General features: G+C 37.4%; 1 protein-coding gene across 2 annotated transcripts; it reads left to right on the top strand.

Moving 5' to 3' along the window:
• Positions 1 to 321: 321 nt before the first annotated feature.
• LOC121319678 (transmembrane 7 superfamily member 3-like) lies at positions 322 to 21,485 on the top strand. Of its 2 annotated transcripts, XM_041257352.1 has the most exons (12): positions 323 to 798; positions 6,609 to 6,763; positions 10,018 to 10,168; positions 12,232 to 12,352; positions 13,742 to 13,913; positions 14,430 to 14,607; positions 14,734 to 14,820; positions 15,247 to 15,327; positions 16,931 to 17,083; positions 18,914 to 19,011; positions 19,127 to 19,289; positions 19,572 to 21,485. In XM_041257352.1, the coding sequence occupies exons 1-12, from the start codon at positions 654 to 656 to the stop codon at positions 19,823 to 19,825; spliced, it is 1,758 nt and encodes a 585-aa protein (XP_041113286.1). In that variant the 5' UTR covers positions 323 to 653; the 3' UTR covers positions 19,826 to 21,485. The 2 variants fall into 2 exon arrangements, with proteins under 2 accessions (XP_041113287.1, XP_041113286.1); XM_041257353.1 differs by lacking the exons at positions 14,734 to 14,820; positions 15,247 to 15,327 and having other exon boundaries at positions 322 to 798.
• Positions 21,486 to 21,538: the final 53 nt, after the last annotated feature.

Genomic DNA, 21,538 nt, shown 5'->3' with positions numbered 1-21,538 from the left:
TCTCATTGGAGGAAGGAACAAATAGCCTTAACCAATGGAAAACACTAATGTTCACTGTAGCCACTGTACTCAAAAACATGGTTAGTTTTGAGTCGCTGTTAGTGTGTTTAACACGAGTGCAATAAAGTAGGTTGATATTCACCTAAAATCTATTCTTTCTAGAAAGAAACTGCCGTAATGAAATGTAATTTATTGGCTACAGACTGTTCCCTAATTTTGAGGCTGGATCGGAGAGGTATTCTGTCCTGGCCTGTTGTTTATAACACCATATAAAAAGTTGCAGAGTAGGCTTTCATGATTGCAAAACTTTTAATTTATTTATTTATTTTATTACATGTGCACTTGGCTACAATAATGTAACAAAACAAGTTTTCCACAAACTAAAGTAAAAGCAACACATTACTCGCCAATGTAACACAAACGTATCATTGCTCAATTTACTTGCTTAGTAAAACATTATCAAAATTCGGTCAGAAAAGGGCGGAAGTGGAGGCTTTGGTATGACAGTTTGCGCAGAGAGAGAGAGAAGTATATTGGTAGTGAGACTGCGCAATAGCACAACAATTGAGTTTTAATTGTGAGCGTGTAGTCTGCAGTACTGGTGTTAAGTCTGTAACGTGATCAGGTCTACCGTAACCATATCAGATAAGAAAATGATTTTATTTTATTTTACCAATGCAATTATGCAAGTGAAGGAAAAGCAATCGGGCCTTAGGAAAAGTATTCATCTGTTGAACAATTTTATCCTAATGTCTATTGTTGTCTCTTGGGATGGAGTAATGGCACAGAATGTTCCAGGTAAGAACTGTGAACCGATTAAAAGGCTACTGCCAGTAGACTTTCTTTTCAAGTGGTCTCAAGTTTTGTTAATTTTTTAAATTAATAACTATACTGCATTAACATGTTTTGTACTTGCGGAGGAAACATATAAACTCATGTAGATTTAATCAAAATAAGTATTTTTAGACGCACACACGATGAACATACCGTTCCTCTATTACACGTTTCCCTTTTTTAAACTTTAGTAATCAAATCAAAATAGTGAATCCTGAATACATTTTAAACATACATTAGCAAAAGTTATAGTTGAGAAATTTATAGTTTTTTTTTTCTTTCATTTCTGGATTTTTGTTATAGTTTTAGATTTATTTATAATCCAGGATTGTTGTTAACTTGTTTGAATCAACTGCTAAATCTCAATGGAGTCAGTTTATTACTCACCTGCAATGATCAGTTCCCTTTACTCAAACTGATGTTTTTCATTGCCGTTTAAATAATAATAATAATACTTTTAAAATGCTGTCTTATTAATAACTTGGAATTGCCTAAATAAATCGAAACATTCACTGAGTAACGGTTATATCCAGGTGTGAAAAAAAGTAATCAAACGTGTTACTTGAGTAAAAGTACTGTTAACTGGAAAAAATGTAATTAAGTAAAAGTCAAAGTATCCTTCTAAAAAACTACTTGAATAAAAGTACAAAAGTATCAGAAGTAGAAAGTAGCCGCCCTTAAATTCTACCCATGGAAATCTGCTGTTGCCCGGAGTTACACACCAAGTGTATTTATCAGGGAGCACTACTATTTTACACACTCCTATACTAATATACATTGAAATCTCAAGTCAGGCATTTAAATTTTAGTCACAACCTTTATCCGTAAATAAAACACGATTCATGAAACAATTCCAGGATCAAATGTGAAATTCTGTTTTGAAACTGCTTTGACTCCCGTTACTCTTCTAAACTACTAAATGCATCCTCTGCAGCTAAACAAGAGGGACCACAATAAACACAGATGAGTCAAATTACTCAAAAGCAGTGGGTGCGTTCAGAGATCATTATGCGCAGATTCTGTGCATAATCTGACCAATTAATTAGCTAATGATCGTCTAAGAATTGGTTAGATTCTGGGTTGGATTTGTTTGGTATTTTAAAAATCAAAACGATCCCTGGTTGGACATCAACATACTATGCCAGTGATGGCGAACCTTTTGTAGCTGGATTGCCCGAAGATAGATATATATTAGTCTGTGTGTATCACTAAGTGCCAATGATTGAGAGGATGTAAAACGTTATATAGGATAAACGTTAACTTTTTAAAACAATATATACATTATTTTTTTTCTAATCGTTTTTATTGAGCACATAACAACAAAACAAAGTTTTAATATTGCAGTATTGCTACTCTAAATATATGAATCACATTTCATCACGTTTTAGAATTTTAATGCTAAACTACATTAAAAGAAGCAATCACAATTAGGGTGACCACCTTTTCAGAACGCAAAAACGGAACACCTGCCACTTTTGTAAAGTTTGTGTGTGTGTGTTATGTATTTACATATTTAATAACAGTATCTCAAAATTAAATATAAACTTTGAATGCTTCTTAATATCGTTTTAACCCCAGTTTCCAATGCTAAAATATTTCCTATACAATGTATAAAAAAATAAACACGTGTTGAATAATGACATTTGCACTTCTCCTAATCCAGGTGTATAGCCTAACAACCTAACCCATTACTCTCTGAATTTGCACAGGTGTTTACGTTTTTCTATGGTGGAGTAGGCCTAGACAGTGTCACTTCAACTTTTAGTCAGCCATTTCACATAAACGAAGAAAGGACTGAAATTAAAATATTCTACATATTATATTTGTTGCTGTCACCAAATGTATGTTTGTATGTATGTTTGCTGTCACCAAAGCAGATCAGTGTCAGGCTGTTGGGGAAGATGTGCTGTGAGTGTAAAAAGTCATATGATAGTGGGACTGTATAGTTTTATGTCTTGGATTGGCTGTCCAGTGTGTCAGTCATTCTGGGGCTGTGTAGGCATTGCAAAATGGCAGGGGCGAGGCTTTGCGCTAAGCAGATGCTACGGTTTGACTGTGGCGCTAAATCTGTTGATTGCGCTGCCTGAAGAGCTGGACTTACTTTCTTTTAAATATATTGCATCGCCGCCTTTGCAGTAAAATACACGACCTACATTGTGTGCCTGAAGCGCCTGCAATTTGACATGTAGAAGGTTGTTACATTGTATAATATAACTGAAAATTAAAAGCAAACAAAATGCAGGCAAACTTACTTCTTTGACAAACGAAGATGCCATGACAGTGCCATTTTGTTTGGTTTCTATTGCCATGATAACGATCTGTTGATGGACAGGTTTGAAAGTTGTACTCACATGATCCCTTTGGATGTGTGAAAGGGTTATGACGTTATAGTACCGACATAGATTGCACAGTTCTGTGCTCTTCGAATGGGTATTAAAAAAAATAAAATCAATGTCTCGATGCTTCAGTAGCGCCATTTGTGTATGAAAGGGTAAGAGGGACAAGACAGGAGCATGATTAACGTGCATTTAAATGAACGCATTAATTGCAGAAATTAACTGTGATTTAATTGACAGACCCTAGTTTGTTTGTTTATTTATTTTACTATGTTGAAGCCATTTTTATTTTCAGATTTTGTATGATAAAACAAATGTAAGTTACATTACACATACATTCTATGATCCTTGTGATTTGTATATCATGCCTTGAAGAACAAACAGTCTTTGTCCAAAGGGGGTCATTATCAAAAACGTTATTAGGTTTTCTGTTGTCTCAGTGAAAACCAATGGGAACACAGATGTTTCCCTGTGCTCAGAGGTGTAAATTGAATTAGTTCAGGACTATAGAAAGTGCTTTAGTACTTGCTCAAACTGGTATTTTAAAAAGTTCTCCTGTACAGGATAGGTTTAGACGGGATATGCATCAGCAGTGTACAAGCTCTGGTGGGTAACAGCATGGTCAGAATATGACACATTGTGATTTTTTTATTTATACAAAAGAATATGTATAAATAAATAGAATTTGCCTGAGTCAGACTAGGACAGGAAAAGTTAAGTCAACTGATGAATCAGATGCTCACAAATGTAATTGAGTAATCTTTGGTTTATGAGTCACATGTTGTATTTGAAACTCTATGCTGATGAAACAAAACCGATAACATATTTGATTGCTGGAGCATGAAATCAATTTAGCTTACGTAAGTTTTCCTTTTGTAGACTGTATTTCGTGCTTCTATGTAACTGCTGGCATATACAGTGTAGAAAAGTTTGTGTTTTATTAGATTTTATTCATTATGAATGAAAAGCATGTTGTGTAATTTTCAAATAAACCAAGAATATTAACTTCTATGTTAAATGAATGCTGCCCAAGGTGTTAAAGTCCATTTCCTTGCATCTTACCGGTACAAGCAATATTAAGGTCTTCTTTTTTTCAATTCTTTTGTTGCTGTGCTGTGTATTTTATACTTCAGTTTGAAACGTGTAATTTAGCTATTTCAAAGACAGTCTTCTAGATTAAACATTTTTTTGCTTCTTCCTAATACTTAATGTGTTGTATTTCAGACCCACTCCAATTGCAATAACTTTTACAACAGTGACTAAACAGTAACAGATTAGTACCATAGCTTGAATTTGACCAAATCATTGAACATGTCTACAAAAATAGTCAAGCTAAAATAAATGGATCAGGCATATTAAGGCATGGTTTTAAAAAGAAAACAGTACACACTAAAGATTTATTTCAGCAGCAAACCGAGCAGTCAACACATTCCTTGAATAGTTTGAATGAGATCATTCCTGTTTTTTTATTTTTGTATTTATTTTTTTAAATATAAACACATCAGCTAATAATACATGTTGGTCTGTTGGTTACAGCTGATAAGAGACTCAAGTGCAATGCACATCTATGGCCAAAAGTTTAGCATCACCTAGAATTGTAGGATTGAGACCTAATTAAAAAAAAGAAAAACTGTAAGAACATAATTTAGATATTTTATTTAACAACATGTAATCAAAGAAACTACAAAATGATATTGCAGAAGTCTACCGTAAGACATACTAGTAGTGTTTCATGTTAGAGTTGTAGGTTTTTAAGTATATGGAAAACTACAAAGTGGTATGTAATTCAGTATGTTAATATAACATTATTTAGCAGGTTTCATTTGACTTTATGAAGCAAAACTTGTTAATTCAATAGGGTGATGCAAAATGTTTGGCCATAGCTGTAAACACTTATGTTGTCTTAATGTTGTAATTACTTTTGTTTCCTGGATTTACATCTTGCCGGTTTAGGCGCTTTATGGGAATTAACTGTTGCACCCCAGGTAAACTGATGGTAATCCAGTAAATTATAGTTGTACCAAGGAAAGGTTCATAGAGTAGAAGAGGTTATGAAACTGATGCTATTGTGGCTCAAACCAGAAACTGTAATAAGCAATTTGAGGAAGACAACATGGCAGTCATAGGAATGCTGTTTCATAACATTGTCTACTAGGGCTGCAACGAAGGGTATATTTTGACCTTTGAAGGTTTGGAACTCATTACCAAAGGAAGGCTGAACCTTCGGTGGTACTAATTTGCATAATTTACTGGTGACCTCACCATAGCTACTAGTTTATATTTGATTGAAAATCCTATTATTTTACAGGTAATCCATATAAATGGAATAAAACATTCACATGTAGTTTAAAATACGTTGTATAGAACAGTAATAAATACATGTTTATGTACACGTAGTTGATGCTGCTTGCAATATACTGTATACAGTAAGCTTACATTGCAGTAGCGCCAATTGCAGTGGACTTAGCAAAACAAAGCTTTAACCATCACTGTTCCAAGCAGGTAATCAGCCAGTCACATTTTACTACTACTAAAAATTAAAATAATAAAAACAATAATAATAGGAACTTACGCTTGTCGAGTGACCTCAGAGATTGGTTGTGCCTTCATGATACATCAACAGTCACTTGCACAGTTTGCATTTAACTTTTTTTTTTTTTTTTTGGTCATCTCGGAATTTAACAAAAAAATGCCAAACAGCAGAGGGGTTTCTGACATTTCTTTTCAATATAGCTTACGCTATACAACACTTTGCTGTCAAGATGATGAATGAAGAAATTAAAGGTTTGCCTCTGGTTAACACAAGCTGAAGGGGGAGGGGTGGACGATGATCAGTCAGTGTTGGCATATATTTTGTATGTTTCAAACATATTCCACCATAGCACTTATCTTGCACTGTCTAGTACACTCAGCATTCAGTACGTATTTTACTGAAGCATTACAACCGCAATAGCCCCCCCCCCCCCCCCCCCCCCCCCCCCCCCCCCCAGTGCTTTTGGATATACCCTGCTCCATACATGGCAACGGCACAATACAGAGTTGCTACACATAACAATTCGGTAGTGGATTTTGATATAACAACAAATCAACGAATTTTGCATGTGAGTGACATTTAATGTGTGATTTATATTATTCGCATATTGTCACACGGTTTCTGTTAACAGAGAAAGAAAAAAGTGTGTGAATGCCATCAGGGTGGCGAACGAACCTTCGAACACAGCCCTATTGTCTACCCACCCTCACCTTGCACTAGAGCGCACCAAACTTACAGAAACTTTAGCCTTCCACATTCCCTTGCAGGTGTTTGACGATTTTCGAGTCCTTGGCAAAAACCTAGGACTGAAAAAGAAAGCATCTTCATGCTACTCGGCTAACGACTGTCATAAGTGCTGTAAGTTTGACTTGGCTTTTGCTTGAACTCTCTCCCTTTCTTTCCAGGCAAGGTTAAGTTTTCACTGGGTCGGTTTCAGAACTTGTCTGTGACACAGAACTTTCCTGTGGAGGCTGTGTTAACCAGAATCCCAGGAGACATCACCCACATCATCTTCCAGTTTCACAGTCAGTACCGCAATGCAACCATTTCCTATGATCAGGTAAAGACAAACACTGTGAAAAACAAGATGGCAGAAGACAAGTGTTGCAGTTTTTAGAACCTGCAAGAAATGGATACTGTATTGATACAGTTACAAAGCCAACAGTTACATTCAAATTAAGAAAGGTATGGATACAGTTGCAGTTACAGCCCACTGGATATGGGAGTTTTAAATAGGGTTTTTCTGTCTAAAACATATACATTTTGCAGTCTATTTGATCTAGGTAACAAAAATAAATAGTTATTTTTTATTCACTTACATTATGCAGTTCAGGTTTCTTTAGTATGTAGCTGTATGCACTAGGGGTTCAACTAGGCTGTATCATTTGGTATGTCAAACGGGTTACAGACTGGTTTGGCATACCAAGTATTGCAAACAGGCAGTTCAGTAATCCCCTCTGTGTGGTAGCTAATACTCTTTTAATACCTAATAAGGAACATTTCACCGAACTGCTGCTTTTTTTAAGACAAGGCTGAAACCCTTATGATGAATTTGCCCACAATAAGTTGTGTATTTTATCTTTTAGAAATGCTAAATGAGTTCCACACATGTTTGGCTCATTATTGACCTTGGGGAGTTCCCAGGATAAATAGGAGATTAAACTGGGAGAAGGTTGTATTACAGTAGTAGCTAGGCTTTAGTTTAGAGGGCAAACTCTAAAGCACTCAAACTATTATATTGCATTGCATTAGAAAATAAGTGTAAATTATGATAAAAGAAATGTATTTCCATGTGCCCTCTCTATCCCCTCGCACACAAAAGAGGCTTGGGTGGTAAAGCTATCTCTTTTTGACAGCAGGTTCAAATCTACCCAAGGTCAGTTAGTATTGAAAGCTTTATGATGTAGAGACATTTGGTGGGCAAGTGTAAATCTTTTTCCAGAACAGGTCATCAAATTTGGCACAGGAGAGGATGGGCCTTTAGGCTGAGCTGCTTTCTCTTACCCTATAAGATGGTGGTCCCTCCAGGGCAGTGTTGAGTAACATTGGTGGTACGGTTTTGATACGCTCATAATGATGTTTCCTGTGCTATAGTTTCACTGGAGAAACAAAAAACTTTGGTTTCCAGCACCATTCACTAAAGATACTAAAATTCACAATAAATACAGTATAAAATCTTGATGGAACAAATATGAAAAACAGCAGAAGACCTTCTGTGTGGATTTTTATTTTGATTGTTCTAAAGGTTGACATAATTGAATCAGGAGGTTTTATATAAATAGATAATGGAGGAGATGTACAAAGAAACTATTCTTTAGAAGTTTTGTAAATTAAACTTTCCCTCTACTGTAAGGAATATCACAAAGAAGATTTGCTCCAGGCACCCAGAAGTGAAAACATGAGATTTCTTGAAGTCAAGAGATAAGGTCTGGAGCAAAAGTCACAAAATCTGGAGTTTAATTATAAAACTAAGCAGTAGTTTGGTCCAGTCAAAGGTGGATTGAATGGGTTTTCCTTAAATAAGTAATCCACCTTGGCTATAAAAATGCATAATTAATGTATTATTTCAACTGAAAAAAACTGAAGGCACCTTCTGCAGTCATCTTGTGTTTTGTTTTCATCTGTCTCCTGAAATTGATTTGAAAGCAATTTTAAGTCAATTGCATTGTCTCATTGCTTGAGAATTTGGAGGATGTGACAAAAGCGCCCGTATGCAAATTAAGCACGGTGACAAACTGCGAGACTCTGGTTTCCAAAACAAAGAAATAAACATTGTAGAGTACAGTGTATGTGGTTTTGTTTTCAACCTAAACAAACAGCATAATGTACTGTATAACAGGAAATTTTTGCTGGGAATTTATTTTGGCTTTATTGGCAGTTTTGATTGGATCGCAATAAATCTTCCACCAATCAGTGTGGCACAGAGTGAGTGATCCTGGCCTCTGACAAACCGGTATGCAGCACTGGTTAAGTGCTGGGCAAGGGAAAGAATGTGTCGGATGCCGAAGTGAATATGAGAATAGCAGTGGGAATGGCATTTGCTTGAAAAAATGAAAAGCAGACTGGACATTTACATCAATGGATTTAGAAAATCTAGAATATATGATGCAATCAGGAAATCCAAGGCAGTGTAAACTGCGCCTGCTACTGTGGTACCTGTATGACTATCCTTCTTTTTTATGTCAAGCAATTTTATGTTATTTTTGTTACAAGAGGTTAAATAAGTATTATAACAGCCAGAGTAGTTTATCCCAGACTTGTTAGAAAGTCTGTATCAAAGGCACATTTGCTTTGGATTGTTATTGTCGATTTGTTGCAGCTACTACTATTAAAACACCCACCGTGCAGGTATTGCAACGTCTCTAAACAATATGCTAAAATAAATTAGTTCAGTACCGTATAAAAAGGAGTTGATTTTTCTAGTGCTTGCTAGTGTGTTAACTAGTTTTAAATATAAAGCATTTTAATTTAATCTTTTATTGTTGAAGTTTTCACATGTGACAATACTGTCCTACAATTGCTAAATTATATTGTGATCATTCCACTGTGTTAAATCAATGAACTAGAGCTACGTTTTAAAACTGAGAGCAGATAGCAAATGCCTGTCATTAGTGTACTGCAGCTACTAATCCTTTCCAATTACTGGTATCTTAAAATTAAGGACTATATAATGGTAATGCTGTAACTCATTTTTAGAAGGCCTTCATTGTTTTTATCCAGGTTGCTGCAGTGACACTGTAGATGCTGTAACGACTTACTGTAAATGATGCTGTTTTAGAAGACAGATTTAATTAAGTAAACATGTATTTGAATGTTTTTTAAATTAAAAGTAGAAATTAAAACTGTGGCATTTTTCTTTGTAAACGTGCTAAGAGTGAAAAACGGCAATTAAAAAAAAAAAGTCAATCTATCAAGGTAGCAAATCCGCCGAATTTAATACCAGCCAAAATGTCCTGTTATATGGTATTATGTAATTTTGTGATGTAGCGATGTGTTATGGTACATTTCTGTGATTTGGGGTGATATGACCATGTATAAGGGAGAACACTGTCATGTCATCTTTGCTGTAAACATCTAGGAGCATATTGACTAATGGGAAAATGTTAACAGCCCGACAATGGCCACAGATCGAGTCGAGATTGAGGTAATTAACTAAATCTTAGTGGCTTAGATGGAAACGGGGCATTAAACTCATTCTAGTTTTGAAGAGAACACACAATAATGACCTAATTTGTATAATTATTGATTTATAGTTTAAGTTTACACAAACTAGACTTGATGTGTGTAATCCAGTCAGTTTTCAACTGCTCACAGGCCCCTACTCCAAACACATCCCTGACAGCCCACGATGCAGGACTGGTTTCCACTCTCCGTCTTCAGCAGAGCTCATTGCAGTGGTACATGGAGTCTCCTGAAGGCAAACCTGTTTCTGGCATGGCAGTCATTCTGCCCTACAAAGCGAGAGGTGCACAATCCAAGAGCATCTGTGTTTATGGGAGATAAGTTTTAGATTTCATAAAAGCATGCTGTTCATTCAGGGATTCAACTAGAAGCAAAACTGCTGGGTTTCCTAGTTATGTTATTACAATTACAGTGGCTTGCGAAAGTATTGACCCCCCCCCTTGGCATTTTTCCTATTTTGTTGCCTTACAACCTGGAATTAAAATTGATTTTTTGGGGGTTTGTATCATTTGATTTACACAACATGCCTACCACTTTGAAGATGCAAAATATTTTTTATTGTGAAACAAACAAGAAATAAGACAAAAAAAAACAGAAAACTTGAGCGTGCATAAGTATTCACCCCCCCCCAAAGTCAATACTTTGTAAAGCCACCTTTTGCAGCAATTACAGCTGCAAGTCTCTTGGGGTATGTATCTATAAGCTTGGCACATCTAGCCACTGGGATTTTTGCCCATTCTTCAAGGCAAAACTGCTCCAGCTCCTTCAAGTTGGATGGGTTCCACTGGTGTACAGCAATCTTTAAGTCATACCACAAATTCTCAATTGGATTGAGGTCTGGGATTTGACTAGGCCATTCCAAGACATTTAAATGTTTCCCCTTAAACCACTCGAGTGTTGCTTTAGCAGTATGCTTAGGGTCATTGTCCTGCTGGAAGGTGAACCTCTGTCCCAGTCTCAAATCTCTGGAAGACTGAAACAGGTTTCCCTCAAGAATTTCCCTGTATTTAGCGCCATCCATCATTCCTTCAATTCTGACCAGTTTCCCAGTCCCTGTCGGTGAAAAACATCTCCACAGCATGATGCTGCCACCACCATGCTTCACTGTGGGGATGGTGTTCTCGGGGTGATGAGAGGTGTTGGGTTTGCGCCAGACATAGCGTTTTCCTTGATTGCCAATAAGCTCAATTTTAGTCTCATCTGACCAGAGTACCTTCTTCCATATGTTTGGGGAGTCTCCCACATGCTTTTTGGCGAACACCAAATGTGTTTGCTTATTTTTTTCTTTAAGCAATGGCTTTTTTCTGGCCACTCTTCCGTAAAGCCCAGCTCCTTGGAGTGTACAGCTTAAAGTGGTCCTATGGACAGATACTCCAATCTCCACTGCGGAGCTTTGCAGCTCCTTCAGGGTTATCTTTGGTCTCTTTGTTGCCTCTCTGATTAATGCCCTCCTTGCCTGGTCCGTGAGTTTTGGTGGGCGGCCCTCTCTTGCCAGGTTTGTTGTGGTGCCATATTCTTTCCATTTTTTAATAATGGCTTTAATGGTGCTCCGTGGGATGTTCAAAGTTTCGGATATTTTTTTATAACCCAACCCTGATCTGTACTTTTCCACAACTTTGTCCCTGACCTGTTTGGAGAGCTCCTTGGTCTCCATGGTGCTGCTTGCTTAGTGGTGTTGCAGACTCTGGGGCCTTTCAGAACAGGTGTATATATACTGAGATCATACGACCGATCATGTGACACTTAGATTGCACACAGGTGGACTTTATTTAACTAATTATGTGACTTCTGAAGGTAATTGGTTGCACCAGATCTTATTTAGAGGCTTAATAGCAAAGGGGGTGAATACATATGCATGCACCACTTTTCCGTTATTTATTTTTTAGAATTTTTTTAAACAAGTTCTTTTTTTCATTTCACTTCAACAATTTGGACTATTTTGTGTATGTCCATTACATGAAATCCAAATAAAAATCCATTTTAATTCCAGGTTGTAAGGCAACAAAATAGGAAAAATGCCAAGGGGTGTCAATACTTTCGCAAGCCACTGTAATGGTAGCCTATTTAACATACTGTTATATGCATCAGTCTTATAGTAGTTTATGTAATTTCAATAAGGCATTTGTCAGTGGTCCTGTCTGACAGGCTTCTTCAGTCAGTCATTGTAGCACTTTACATCCGTACAAGTTCCTTGCTTGGTGTTTCCACAGATTCATATTTTGGGTTTTGACATTTCATTATAAAATATCTACTGTTTATCATTTAATATTTAATGTATTGTGCTTGCTAATCTTCTTTCATTAGCTAAACAAGCTGTTGAATTTCCATTTGTTTCACTTTCTGTAGATCCAGTTCCCGGAGGCTGTAACCTGGAGTATAACCTTGATACAGAGCCCAATATTTATCTGCACTATAATCTGTTTGAAACAATCATTCGGTTTGCACCAGCAAATATAGGATATGCAAGGTATGAAAAATAATAACTTTCATAAATACCTAGTCTTATTTTCTTTTCAGGAAGTGTAATTTGATCTGTTTTTCAAAGTCAATGCTGCCCTCATTGCAAGGTACATTTGCAAGCAATTGCACGTGGGCAAGGTGTAATACCCAAATGAAGGCACTAGACAAAACATTTGTCCGTGTTTGACTTGGTTTTATCTGAAGAGAGACTACCCATTCCCTTAAGTAAAACTCTTCTCATATTCTAAAGTGTGGTAAGGTACTTTTAAAGAGTGCAGTTATATTAGTCGTCATTCCTGTAAGGATGCTGCAGCTGCCCCCTCAGGAAATACAACATTCCTTCAGCGGTTAGCAATATATGAAGTCTGCTTGAAATGGTTTTCAAATTCAAAAGAACAATATTCTGATTTTACCCTTTTAATTAACGAATAATGTGAATCTAAGGCATTGCAAATAACATTAAATGGCAGAAAGTTTTCTTTATTCATGTGTTTTTCTACAACATGGTAACAGATCAGGTGACTTGCCCGAGAGTTAATGGCTGACACTACAACAGCAAAAGGCAAAATTGAACATTGTAAATGTGCATGTATAATGAACTGATCTTTAAATAGACCTATTGACAGAGATACGACTGGGAGTCAGAAAGCAGTTTTACAAGTACAAACATATTGCTCTTTACATCTACAGACACCACCTTTAACTCCCTTTCTCCCCATTGCTTTTTTAGATCAGTGTTTCAAAAATACTTAATTGTCTGTTTGTAATATCGGTAATTAAAAACCTGCTCCTCCCTCTAATTACACACTAGACACACACTGTAGAGTTAAAGAGCTGCACTGTTCCGATAAGTGCGTGTTTAGATCATTAAAAACCTTAGTAAGCCGCTTCAGTGTTTTTAAGCTTTACATGCAAGGTCAAAACATTACTGCCATACTTATTTAGCTTTCTAACAAGATTTCCATTCCAGCTATGTGTTACAACAAACACAGATACTCTAGATATACTGTATAACCCCTCCTAGTGACCAGCTCCATATAAATACCAGCTCAATATTATGATCTTTCAATTTGAAACTCTCAATTAAGACTATTTTACACAATCCTTTTGGTGATTGTGATGTACAAAGGAATACAAACATTAGGACGGCTACTGTACATGTGTTTAGTTCTATTTATCCTGCTTGACAGTATGACAGTGTTTTGTTCACATATTACATTTCAGGAGTTTGGGAAAATGCTGTAATGGGAATAGGATAAGAATTCCTAACAGCCTATTTGAGGAATGTACAGGTTCTAAGAATATCCTTGTCCTTTCAAAATTTAAGCAAAACATTTTTCAGTCAAAATAAAACTAAACCAGCTGCCTGCCAGTAAATACATTCTCTTCTTCCCAGGGGACAGACTGCCCCGCCCTGCGATGTCAGCAGTGGGCAGACCTCCAGAAAGCCCCTCGAGTATGATGTCTATCAATACTTCCTTCCTGAGGGCGACCTCTCTGAACAGGTCTTCATAGGACACATTCAGAAAATGGCAGACATACACAAGGTGGTAGCCAATGGGAAAAAAGTAAGTCTGACACACTACTTACTCAGTGAGGACAGGTGCTTGTCTTGCATCTCTTTAAGCCCAGTTTGAAATCCATCCAGGATCAATAAGTCATTAGCACATTGCAGATCACAAGTGTTAACCAAAGTGAAGAACCCCTTGGCAGGTAAACAATATATCTCTAGAATAAGATATTAATTATGGCACCTCCATTGTTCTTGCGGTTTTTAAAAAGTGATTAAACAGTAAAATAAACATCAGCTTAAAAACTGTATGTTGGCATTTCAAGTAATATTAACAATAATTCATAACTAATAAAAACTCTGTAGTGCTGAATTTAAAAATACTGATCTTGAAGACTGAGAGACTTCTAGTCAAAACGTTTGGCATTGAAATTAAGTTTCTTTTAGTATTTCTAAAAGTGCTGGCAATAAATAATCCACAGTTCTCCTAGTTTTTGCTGTTTTATACTTAAAAAGAATCCTGGTGTAATAAAATCTTCTCATATTTACCCATAATCTCTTTCTTTGTTTCTAGCTGATGACCTTGAGTTCAAATGACCAGCCCATGGTTTCCTTCAGCTCTCTTCCTGGTCAGGGTGTGATCTACTCCATCATAGTGAGGGATCCTGTGTTTAATACCTCTGCCTCTTATGTGCCTGTTCACACGTATGCCTGCAGCTTTACCTCCACACTGGATAACTGCTACACTCTAGGTAAAAAAAACATGAACCCTTAAAACCTTCTTTCCAGCCCCCTCCAGGGGCTTCAGCTGTGGTGAGACATTCCTGCACTCAGGACAACAGTGTTTCTAATAAAAAGTATATTTTGTTTGTATTTAGGAAAGATTTCTACAAAGGTCTTCTTTACCATAGCTGGTATGGCTGGCCTTTTCATTTGTTTCTTTGGGCACAGGTTCTTCAAATCTGGTAAGTATATAAAACGTGAACAATGGAACATTGGGTTAATAAAAAAAAAAAAAAAAGCCATAGTCCAGTAAATGCCTTCATCAGTGCTGTGGTACATTGGTGTCCCTTGATCAAAGACTCTTTACACAAAGCAAGCAACAGATTTGAAGTTTAGCCAACATTTTTAGCGTATGATTTGTTCTGCGATGGACAGTACAGTACACTACAGTATTATAGAATGTGTGGCTGGACTATAGTATAACAGTACGTATGGTATACTGTATTCTATGTAAAAGATACTGTATAAACTACAAACTATTCTGCATTATTCTAAAATACTTATTTTACTTAGTATTTCATAGTGCACATTTACAATGCACAGCATCCATGATATAGGCAAGATAATTTCCTCTTGCATTTGAATAACTATCTCATCCTTCTTTGCAGAACTCTTTTGTATGGGTTTTATCTTCACTGCATTTCTATTCTTCATGCTTATCACAAGAACAACCCCCCTAAGCTATGATAGTAAGTGCGTTATTTTTAAAGATTAACTGCATGAATCACATGGTTAGCGTGTGTTGCACTCTGAGAGAAGTTTTCCCAGGCATTCCCTAATGATTTGGTGTATGTACATTGTCACATTTTTACATTGAGAAACACTCCTCTACAGTAATTGTGATGAAAACTGGTAGAAACATTCGATCCATGCAAGAGTTCTGGGTGGTGCAGGGTTTATATCAGTTCTTTTTTAGGACAGGCACAACTTAAACAGTCTTTTTAATTTAAAAAAAAAAAAAAAAGTGTGTAATGTTTTCACTGTTTTTGGATTGTCCAATAATAATAATAATAATAAACAAAAGTGCTCAGATCCCTACAGCTTGACGCTTTACAGTATAAAATTTGAGTAAGTTGTTTGAAACCGAGGACTTTATGGTAATTGTTTTAACATCCTATTTTGAATGTAAAATTGAATTTCCTTGCACATGATTCTCAATTAGATGATTTTTTCCAACAAAAAAAGAATATCAATTACTAATATATGTGGATGCCAGGAGATGTTGCCAATAACACGGGTTCTGGGATGACAAAATGCAAAAAGCTTTTCAATGACAGACAGATATCATAGCAAAGAGCCTGAATCCAGTGCTGCTGATCAGAGTTGAACAGGATGAGATCTGCAACACAATGAAATTATCGTTTGTCAGCTATTATATTATAATTTTTTTTATAAATGTAGTAGTTGCCAATTGATTTTTCTCTCCCATTTTTCTCCCAATTTAAAATTGCCAATTGTATTATTTTAGGCTGCGCTCCCCACTTCCACCCCTGTACTGACTCGGGAGCGGCAAACACTAACACATACCGTCCACCGAAACGTGTGCAGTCAGTGGACCGTTTTTTTTTTACTCTGCAGACCCGCCATGTAGCCACCTCAGAGCTACAGCGTTGGAGGACGATACAGCTTGCGGGCAAGCCTGCAGGTGCTCTGCCAGTCCACAGGGGTTGCTGTTGTGCTGTGAGCCATGGACACCCTGGCTGACCAAAGTCCATCTCCCCGACCTCTGACCCATCCCCCCCCCCCCCCCCCCCCCCCCCCCCATCCTGCCCCCCCCCCCCCACATAGAGCGCCTTTCCTGGATGTGCCACTTGGGAGCCCCCATATTCTCAAATATCTTTAAAATATGTTTTAACTCCCATGAATTGCGACTTTCTCCCTAGTATTTCTTTCACACTTTTTTTTCTGCTGTTCTTTCCCACAATATAGAGGGGACTGAATTTAAGTAATTTTCCAATGCCCAGTTAAATTTATATAAAAAAGGTAAAAATAAATTTGGACAAATGAGTTGTTTATAGGAAGAGAGAAGAAAACACCTTGGCAGCAGCTTCACTGATTCTTTTAAGTGTTTCAGTACAATAAATATTAAAGGCCAAACAAATTATCAATAATATCATGACAATCAATTATTGTTCTAACACTACAACACGTAAAAAATCTCTGGTAAAGTGTGATCCCCAAAAGGCCTTTGTTCAGCTCAGTGTGAATGGCTGAGACCATCTTCAGTCCCTAAACATTGTGTCAGTGTTCTGCAGTGTGACTGTCCCTGAACATTGCTCCTGTGTTTTGCAGTGAGGCTGTCCCTGACAGCATTGATGGGGGTAGTGGGTGGAGTGCTCCTGGTGCTCTGCTGGTGGAGATTCGGCTCTCATCTCCTCTCCATTTTAATAGTCGGCCTTGTACTGGGGTTCCTCTTTTCATCCATGTTCTTCTTCACCCCAATAGGTAAGAACCCTAATGGATATTACATGCCACCACACACACCCACATCTGTATTCCTATATTTTTATGGACTCTAACTCTCACTATGTTTTTATTTACTGTTTTGAAATTTGTAGAAAATTAATTAAATAAACTGAAATAGCCTGTTTGGATAAGTGTCCACCCCCCTTGTAATAGCAATCCTAAATCAGCTCAGGTGTAACCAATCGCCTTCAAAATCACACACCAAATTAAGTGGCTTTTACCTGTGTTAAATTGTAGTAATTCACATGATTTCAGGATAAATTCAGCAGTTCCTGTAGGTTCCCTATGCTGGGTAGTGCATTTCAAAGCAAAGACTCAACCATGAGCACAAAGGCACTTTCAAAAGAAGTCTGGGACAAAGTTGTTGAAAGGCACAGATCAGGGGATGGGTATAAAAAAATATAAAAGACCTTGAATATCTCTTGGAGCACTGTCAAAACAATTATTAAGAAGTGGAAGGTGTATGGCACCACCAAGACCCTGCCTAGATCAGGCTGTCCCTCCAAACTGGATGACCGAGTAAGAAGGAGACTGATCGGAGAGGTTACCAAGAGGCCAATGGCAACTTTGCAAGAGTTACATGCTTTTATGGCCAAGACTGGTCAAAGTATGCATGTGACAACAACGTCCCAAGCACTCCACAAATCTGGCCTGTATGGTAGGGTGGCAAGAAGGAAGCCATTACTGAAGAAAGCCCAGCGTGAATCCTGTTTTGAAGTATGCAAAACAACTTCGGAGATTTTGTAGCCGTATGGCAAAAAGTTTTGTGGTCTGACGAAACTAAAATTGAACTTTTTAGCCTAAATGCATGTTTGGCACAAACCCAACCCAACACAGTGCATCACCCAAAGAACACCATCCTTACTGTGAAGCATGGTGGTGACAGCATCATGTTATGGGGGTGTTTCTCATTGGCAGGGACTGGGGCATTTGTCAGGATAGAAGCAAAAATGAATGGAGCAAAGTACAGAGAAGTCCTTGAGGAAAACCTGCTGCCCTCTGCAAGAAAGCTGAAACTGGGATGGAAGTTCACCTTTCAGCATGACAATGACCCAAAGCACACAGTCAAAGCTACACTGGAGTGGCTAAGGAACAAAAAGGTAAATGTCCTTGAGTGCCCAGTCAGAGCCCCGACCTAAATCCGATCGAAAATTTGTGGCTTGATTTGAAGATTGCTGTCCATCAACGCTCCCCAAGGAACTTGACAGAGCTTGAACAGTTTTGTAAAGAATGGTCAAATATTGCCAAAGATAGGTGTGCAAAGTTGGTAGAGACCTATCCCAACAGACTCACAGCTGTAATTGCTGCCAAAGGTGCTTCCACCAAGTATTAACCTCAGGGGGGTGGAGACTTAATATATAATTTTTCTCAATAAAAACTCTGTTCCCCTTAACAGTGTGGTGTGTGGTGTGTAGATAAGTGGAAAAAATCCTCATTTAAATGCATGAAACTCTGAGGCACTGACACAGCAAAATGTGAAAAAAGTTCAAGGAGGTTAGACTTTCTATAGGCACTGTACATACAAATGACTTCTTTCTCTGTGAATCTTTAGATTACGAGGACATCTGGTGTAATAGACCAGTAACTGGAGGGGGGGACCTTTTAGTTTCTAATGCAGTATGTGGCTTATGGTTTATAAATACAGTACTTTGGTCACACCTTATAACCGTTATTTCGATTTAAAAGCGTGTGTCTCTTATTGCATAGCAACGGGATCTTGCACAGTGGACGAGAGAACAGTTAGAATGTATTTCACATTCACTTTGGTTGTCCCGTTCATTCTGCAGTTGTTTTGTGGTTATTTTACAGGAGATTTTGAAGTCTTCCACAGTGATGTGGTTTTCTGGTTGACCTTCACTAGCATTGCTCTAGTCGTCCCTTTAATATGTGTCAGGTTCCCTAGAGAGGTAAGAATCAAAACTTTTTTTTTAATACAGTAGATGCCATAATGATTTTTTTTATAAATGATGATCACCATAATGAGTAGTATTTTAAAATGTTTTGATTCTACCTCTTCCTCAGGGTAACATAACAGCGTGTGGAGTTGTTGGAGGATATACAGTGATTTTAGCTGTGAATAGTTACACTTACACCAGCCTCACCTACATAACATTAGACATCCTGAAGCGAGCTCTGAACAACAACTTCAGCAAAGCCTTCACAAACATCCCTTTTCAAGGAATTGGTGAGTAACTAACTAGTAATGAGTGATTAAAAAAAACAAAACAAAACAAAAAAAAACACAAACAGACTCTCACCCAGTTTCTTTTTTGTAGAAACGATACTGTTGCATTGATATGACTGAATCTTTATTAGACTCCCAGAATATTGCACTTCCATCGTTTTTCGTAATGAAAATACAGTTCCATTTCTGACTGTAACCTTCATGTCCAGTACCTTTTATTTATTTCAATTTGCCTTTACTTCACTTACATATTGAGCCCTATTTGTTGTGATGGCTTTACAGATTTCATTATGTTTACTGTGTGGGCTGTCCTCACTGTCAGCGGAATGGTCCTGCAGCTCTACAGAGAGAGGACCAGGCCAGTCTTCCATCGGAGCCCCTACATGATGTGGAAACAAGAGAGGGAGCGTCGGAAAACCAACATCCTAGACCCCAGTTACCATGTCCCACCACTGCGAACACGCTTGAAAAGCAGAGTGGAGGAGATGTTTCGAAAGGAAGAGCCTGCTGGAGAGAGAACACCGCTGCTTTTATGACCTGTTTGGCTGTTCTGATGACACATTAGTGAACAGAAAAAAACTGAAATGAATAGAGTATTCCACAACGTGGTGCTTTCAACTACCATCTCTTCTTGTGGCTTGCTGGAGAGACAGTGGAACACAGCTGCCACTGCCTGCTTCCCATCTTTCTGGTTTTTATGGTTACCTGGAGGTAGATCTCAGCTGAAAAAACTGAATAGTGTGATTTACACTTAAAACATGATCTAAAGGATCAAAGCAGCCACACCAGCTACTTAAAAAAGCCTACGGTATTCTTACCGCCCCCCCCGCCTCCCCCCCAAGTGCCTTCCCACCCATGAATTTTACATGTCCAAAAACACACAAATCAAGCAGGAGGGGGAATAGGTGGATGCTAGTGCCCAAGATGCTAGATGAGGAATGATGGAATCCAGCCATCAAACACAGGCCACTTGTATTTGAGTGCAAGGAAATGAGAGCTCTTGAATCTTCAGTAGTGTCACCCACCGTAGAGAGTAGTTGCTGGAAGTATTTTAGATCACATGTCTACTTAATCCCATGGCTAGAGCCAGGACGCTTGTTAATGCCAGACTATTATGGATGCAGGTAAAATTTGTTTGTGCAGGGTCCAAAAATGAATCCCAGTATATTCAAAATGAATTAAATAACCAGAAAACCTCCATGTGTTTTATAGTTAAGCCCAAGTGGCTCATAGTATCCATTGGTATTGTACCCCTAAAGTATGTTCTTATGAAAAACCAAGCACAGTTGTTTAGGAAATCTATAAATCACTTAATAGCAAATAATTATTAATTTTTATTTATTGCTAGTAGAATTTGTATAAAGTTAAAGCCTAAAACTGCACATCACTCCTTTAAAATATGCCTTTAAAAAATTGGGTTCCAAAATGATACTTGTAATTCTGTCACGCACTGATGTTGACATTTCTTTTCTCTTATCTAAAATTGATAAATTTGTTTTTGTTTTTACAGTGAAGTTTTTACAGTGAAACATACAGAAATAACTCCACATTCAAGTTCACATAGGTTAAGACACTATAAGGTGCTGCGTAACTTTTTATGCTGCTAGTTTTGCACAGAGGTTAGAAGACACTTTAACTTGTATCCGTGACTGTTTGGAGGTCTTTTGTTAAGGTGAGAATAGTAATCTTTTTAAATAAACAGCAGTAAATGTGTTAACTTGTGGTTCCCAGGGCTACTACTTTGGGGATTATGTTGCAGACAAATACCTCAATGACAATTACAATATAAACATATGCACTAATCTTTAAGCAAGCTGTTTACTCATTTTGTTAACCTTACATGCCAGTTTAATTTTTATGTAATAACTAACAAGGATTCTAACAATGTGGAGATAGTGGAATGGAGTATTGTGAGTAAATCTCTCTTGCAAGAGTTTTCAGCTTGCGTTTTCTCAAAGCATTCTGCATATTAAAAGTTGACAGAATTCTGAACAGATTCAGCCACAGTGCGTCACTGTTAATGCCATAATGACTTTTCCAGATCAGGAACGTTACTGGTGTAAAAAGATTTGCATGCACCATTTAAAGAATAAATGAGAACTGTGTCAATTGTAGACTTGTAAAGGTAATTATACAAACCACTTATGTGATACCTAATGAGTAAGTTGCTCAAGATTAAATTCTTTACTTTTCTGATTTTTTTTTTCTGAAGTTTTATTGCAATTAGTTTTTCTATTTGATGTGTTAAG

Source organism: Polyodon spathula, chromosome 8 (genome assembly GCF_017654505.1).
Source record: "Polyodon spathula isolate WHYD16114869_AA chromosome 8, ASM1765450v1, whole genome shotgun sequence".
Taxonomy (NCBI): domain Eukaryota; kingdom Metazoa; phylum Chordata; class Actinopteri; order Acipenseriformes; family Polyodontidae; genus Polyodon; species Polyodon spathula.
Note: the sequence above shows the minus strand (reverse complement) of the source record. Positions and strands in the feature narration are given on the sequence as shown.

Coding starts and splice junctions, on each gene's coding strand:
- LOC121319678 (XM_041257352.1), top strand. CDS start 654: ATGATTTTATTTTATTTTACCAATGCAATTATGCAAGTGAAGGAAAAG. Junction 10,169..12,231: donor TCTGCCCTACAAAGCGAGAG/GTGCACAATCCA, acceptor CACTTTCTGTAG/ATCCAGTTCCCGGAGGCTGT. Junction 12,353..13,741: donor GCAAATATAGGATATGCAAG/GTATGAAAAATA, acceptor TCTTCTTCCCAG/GGGACAGACTGCCCCGCCCT.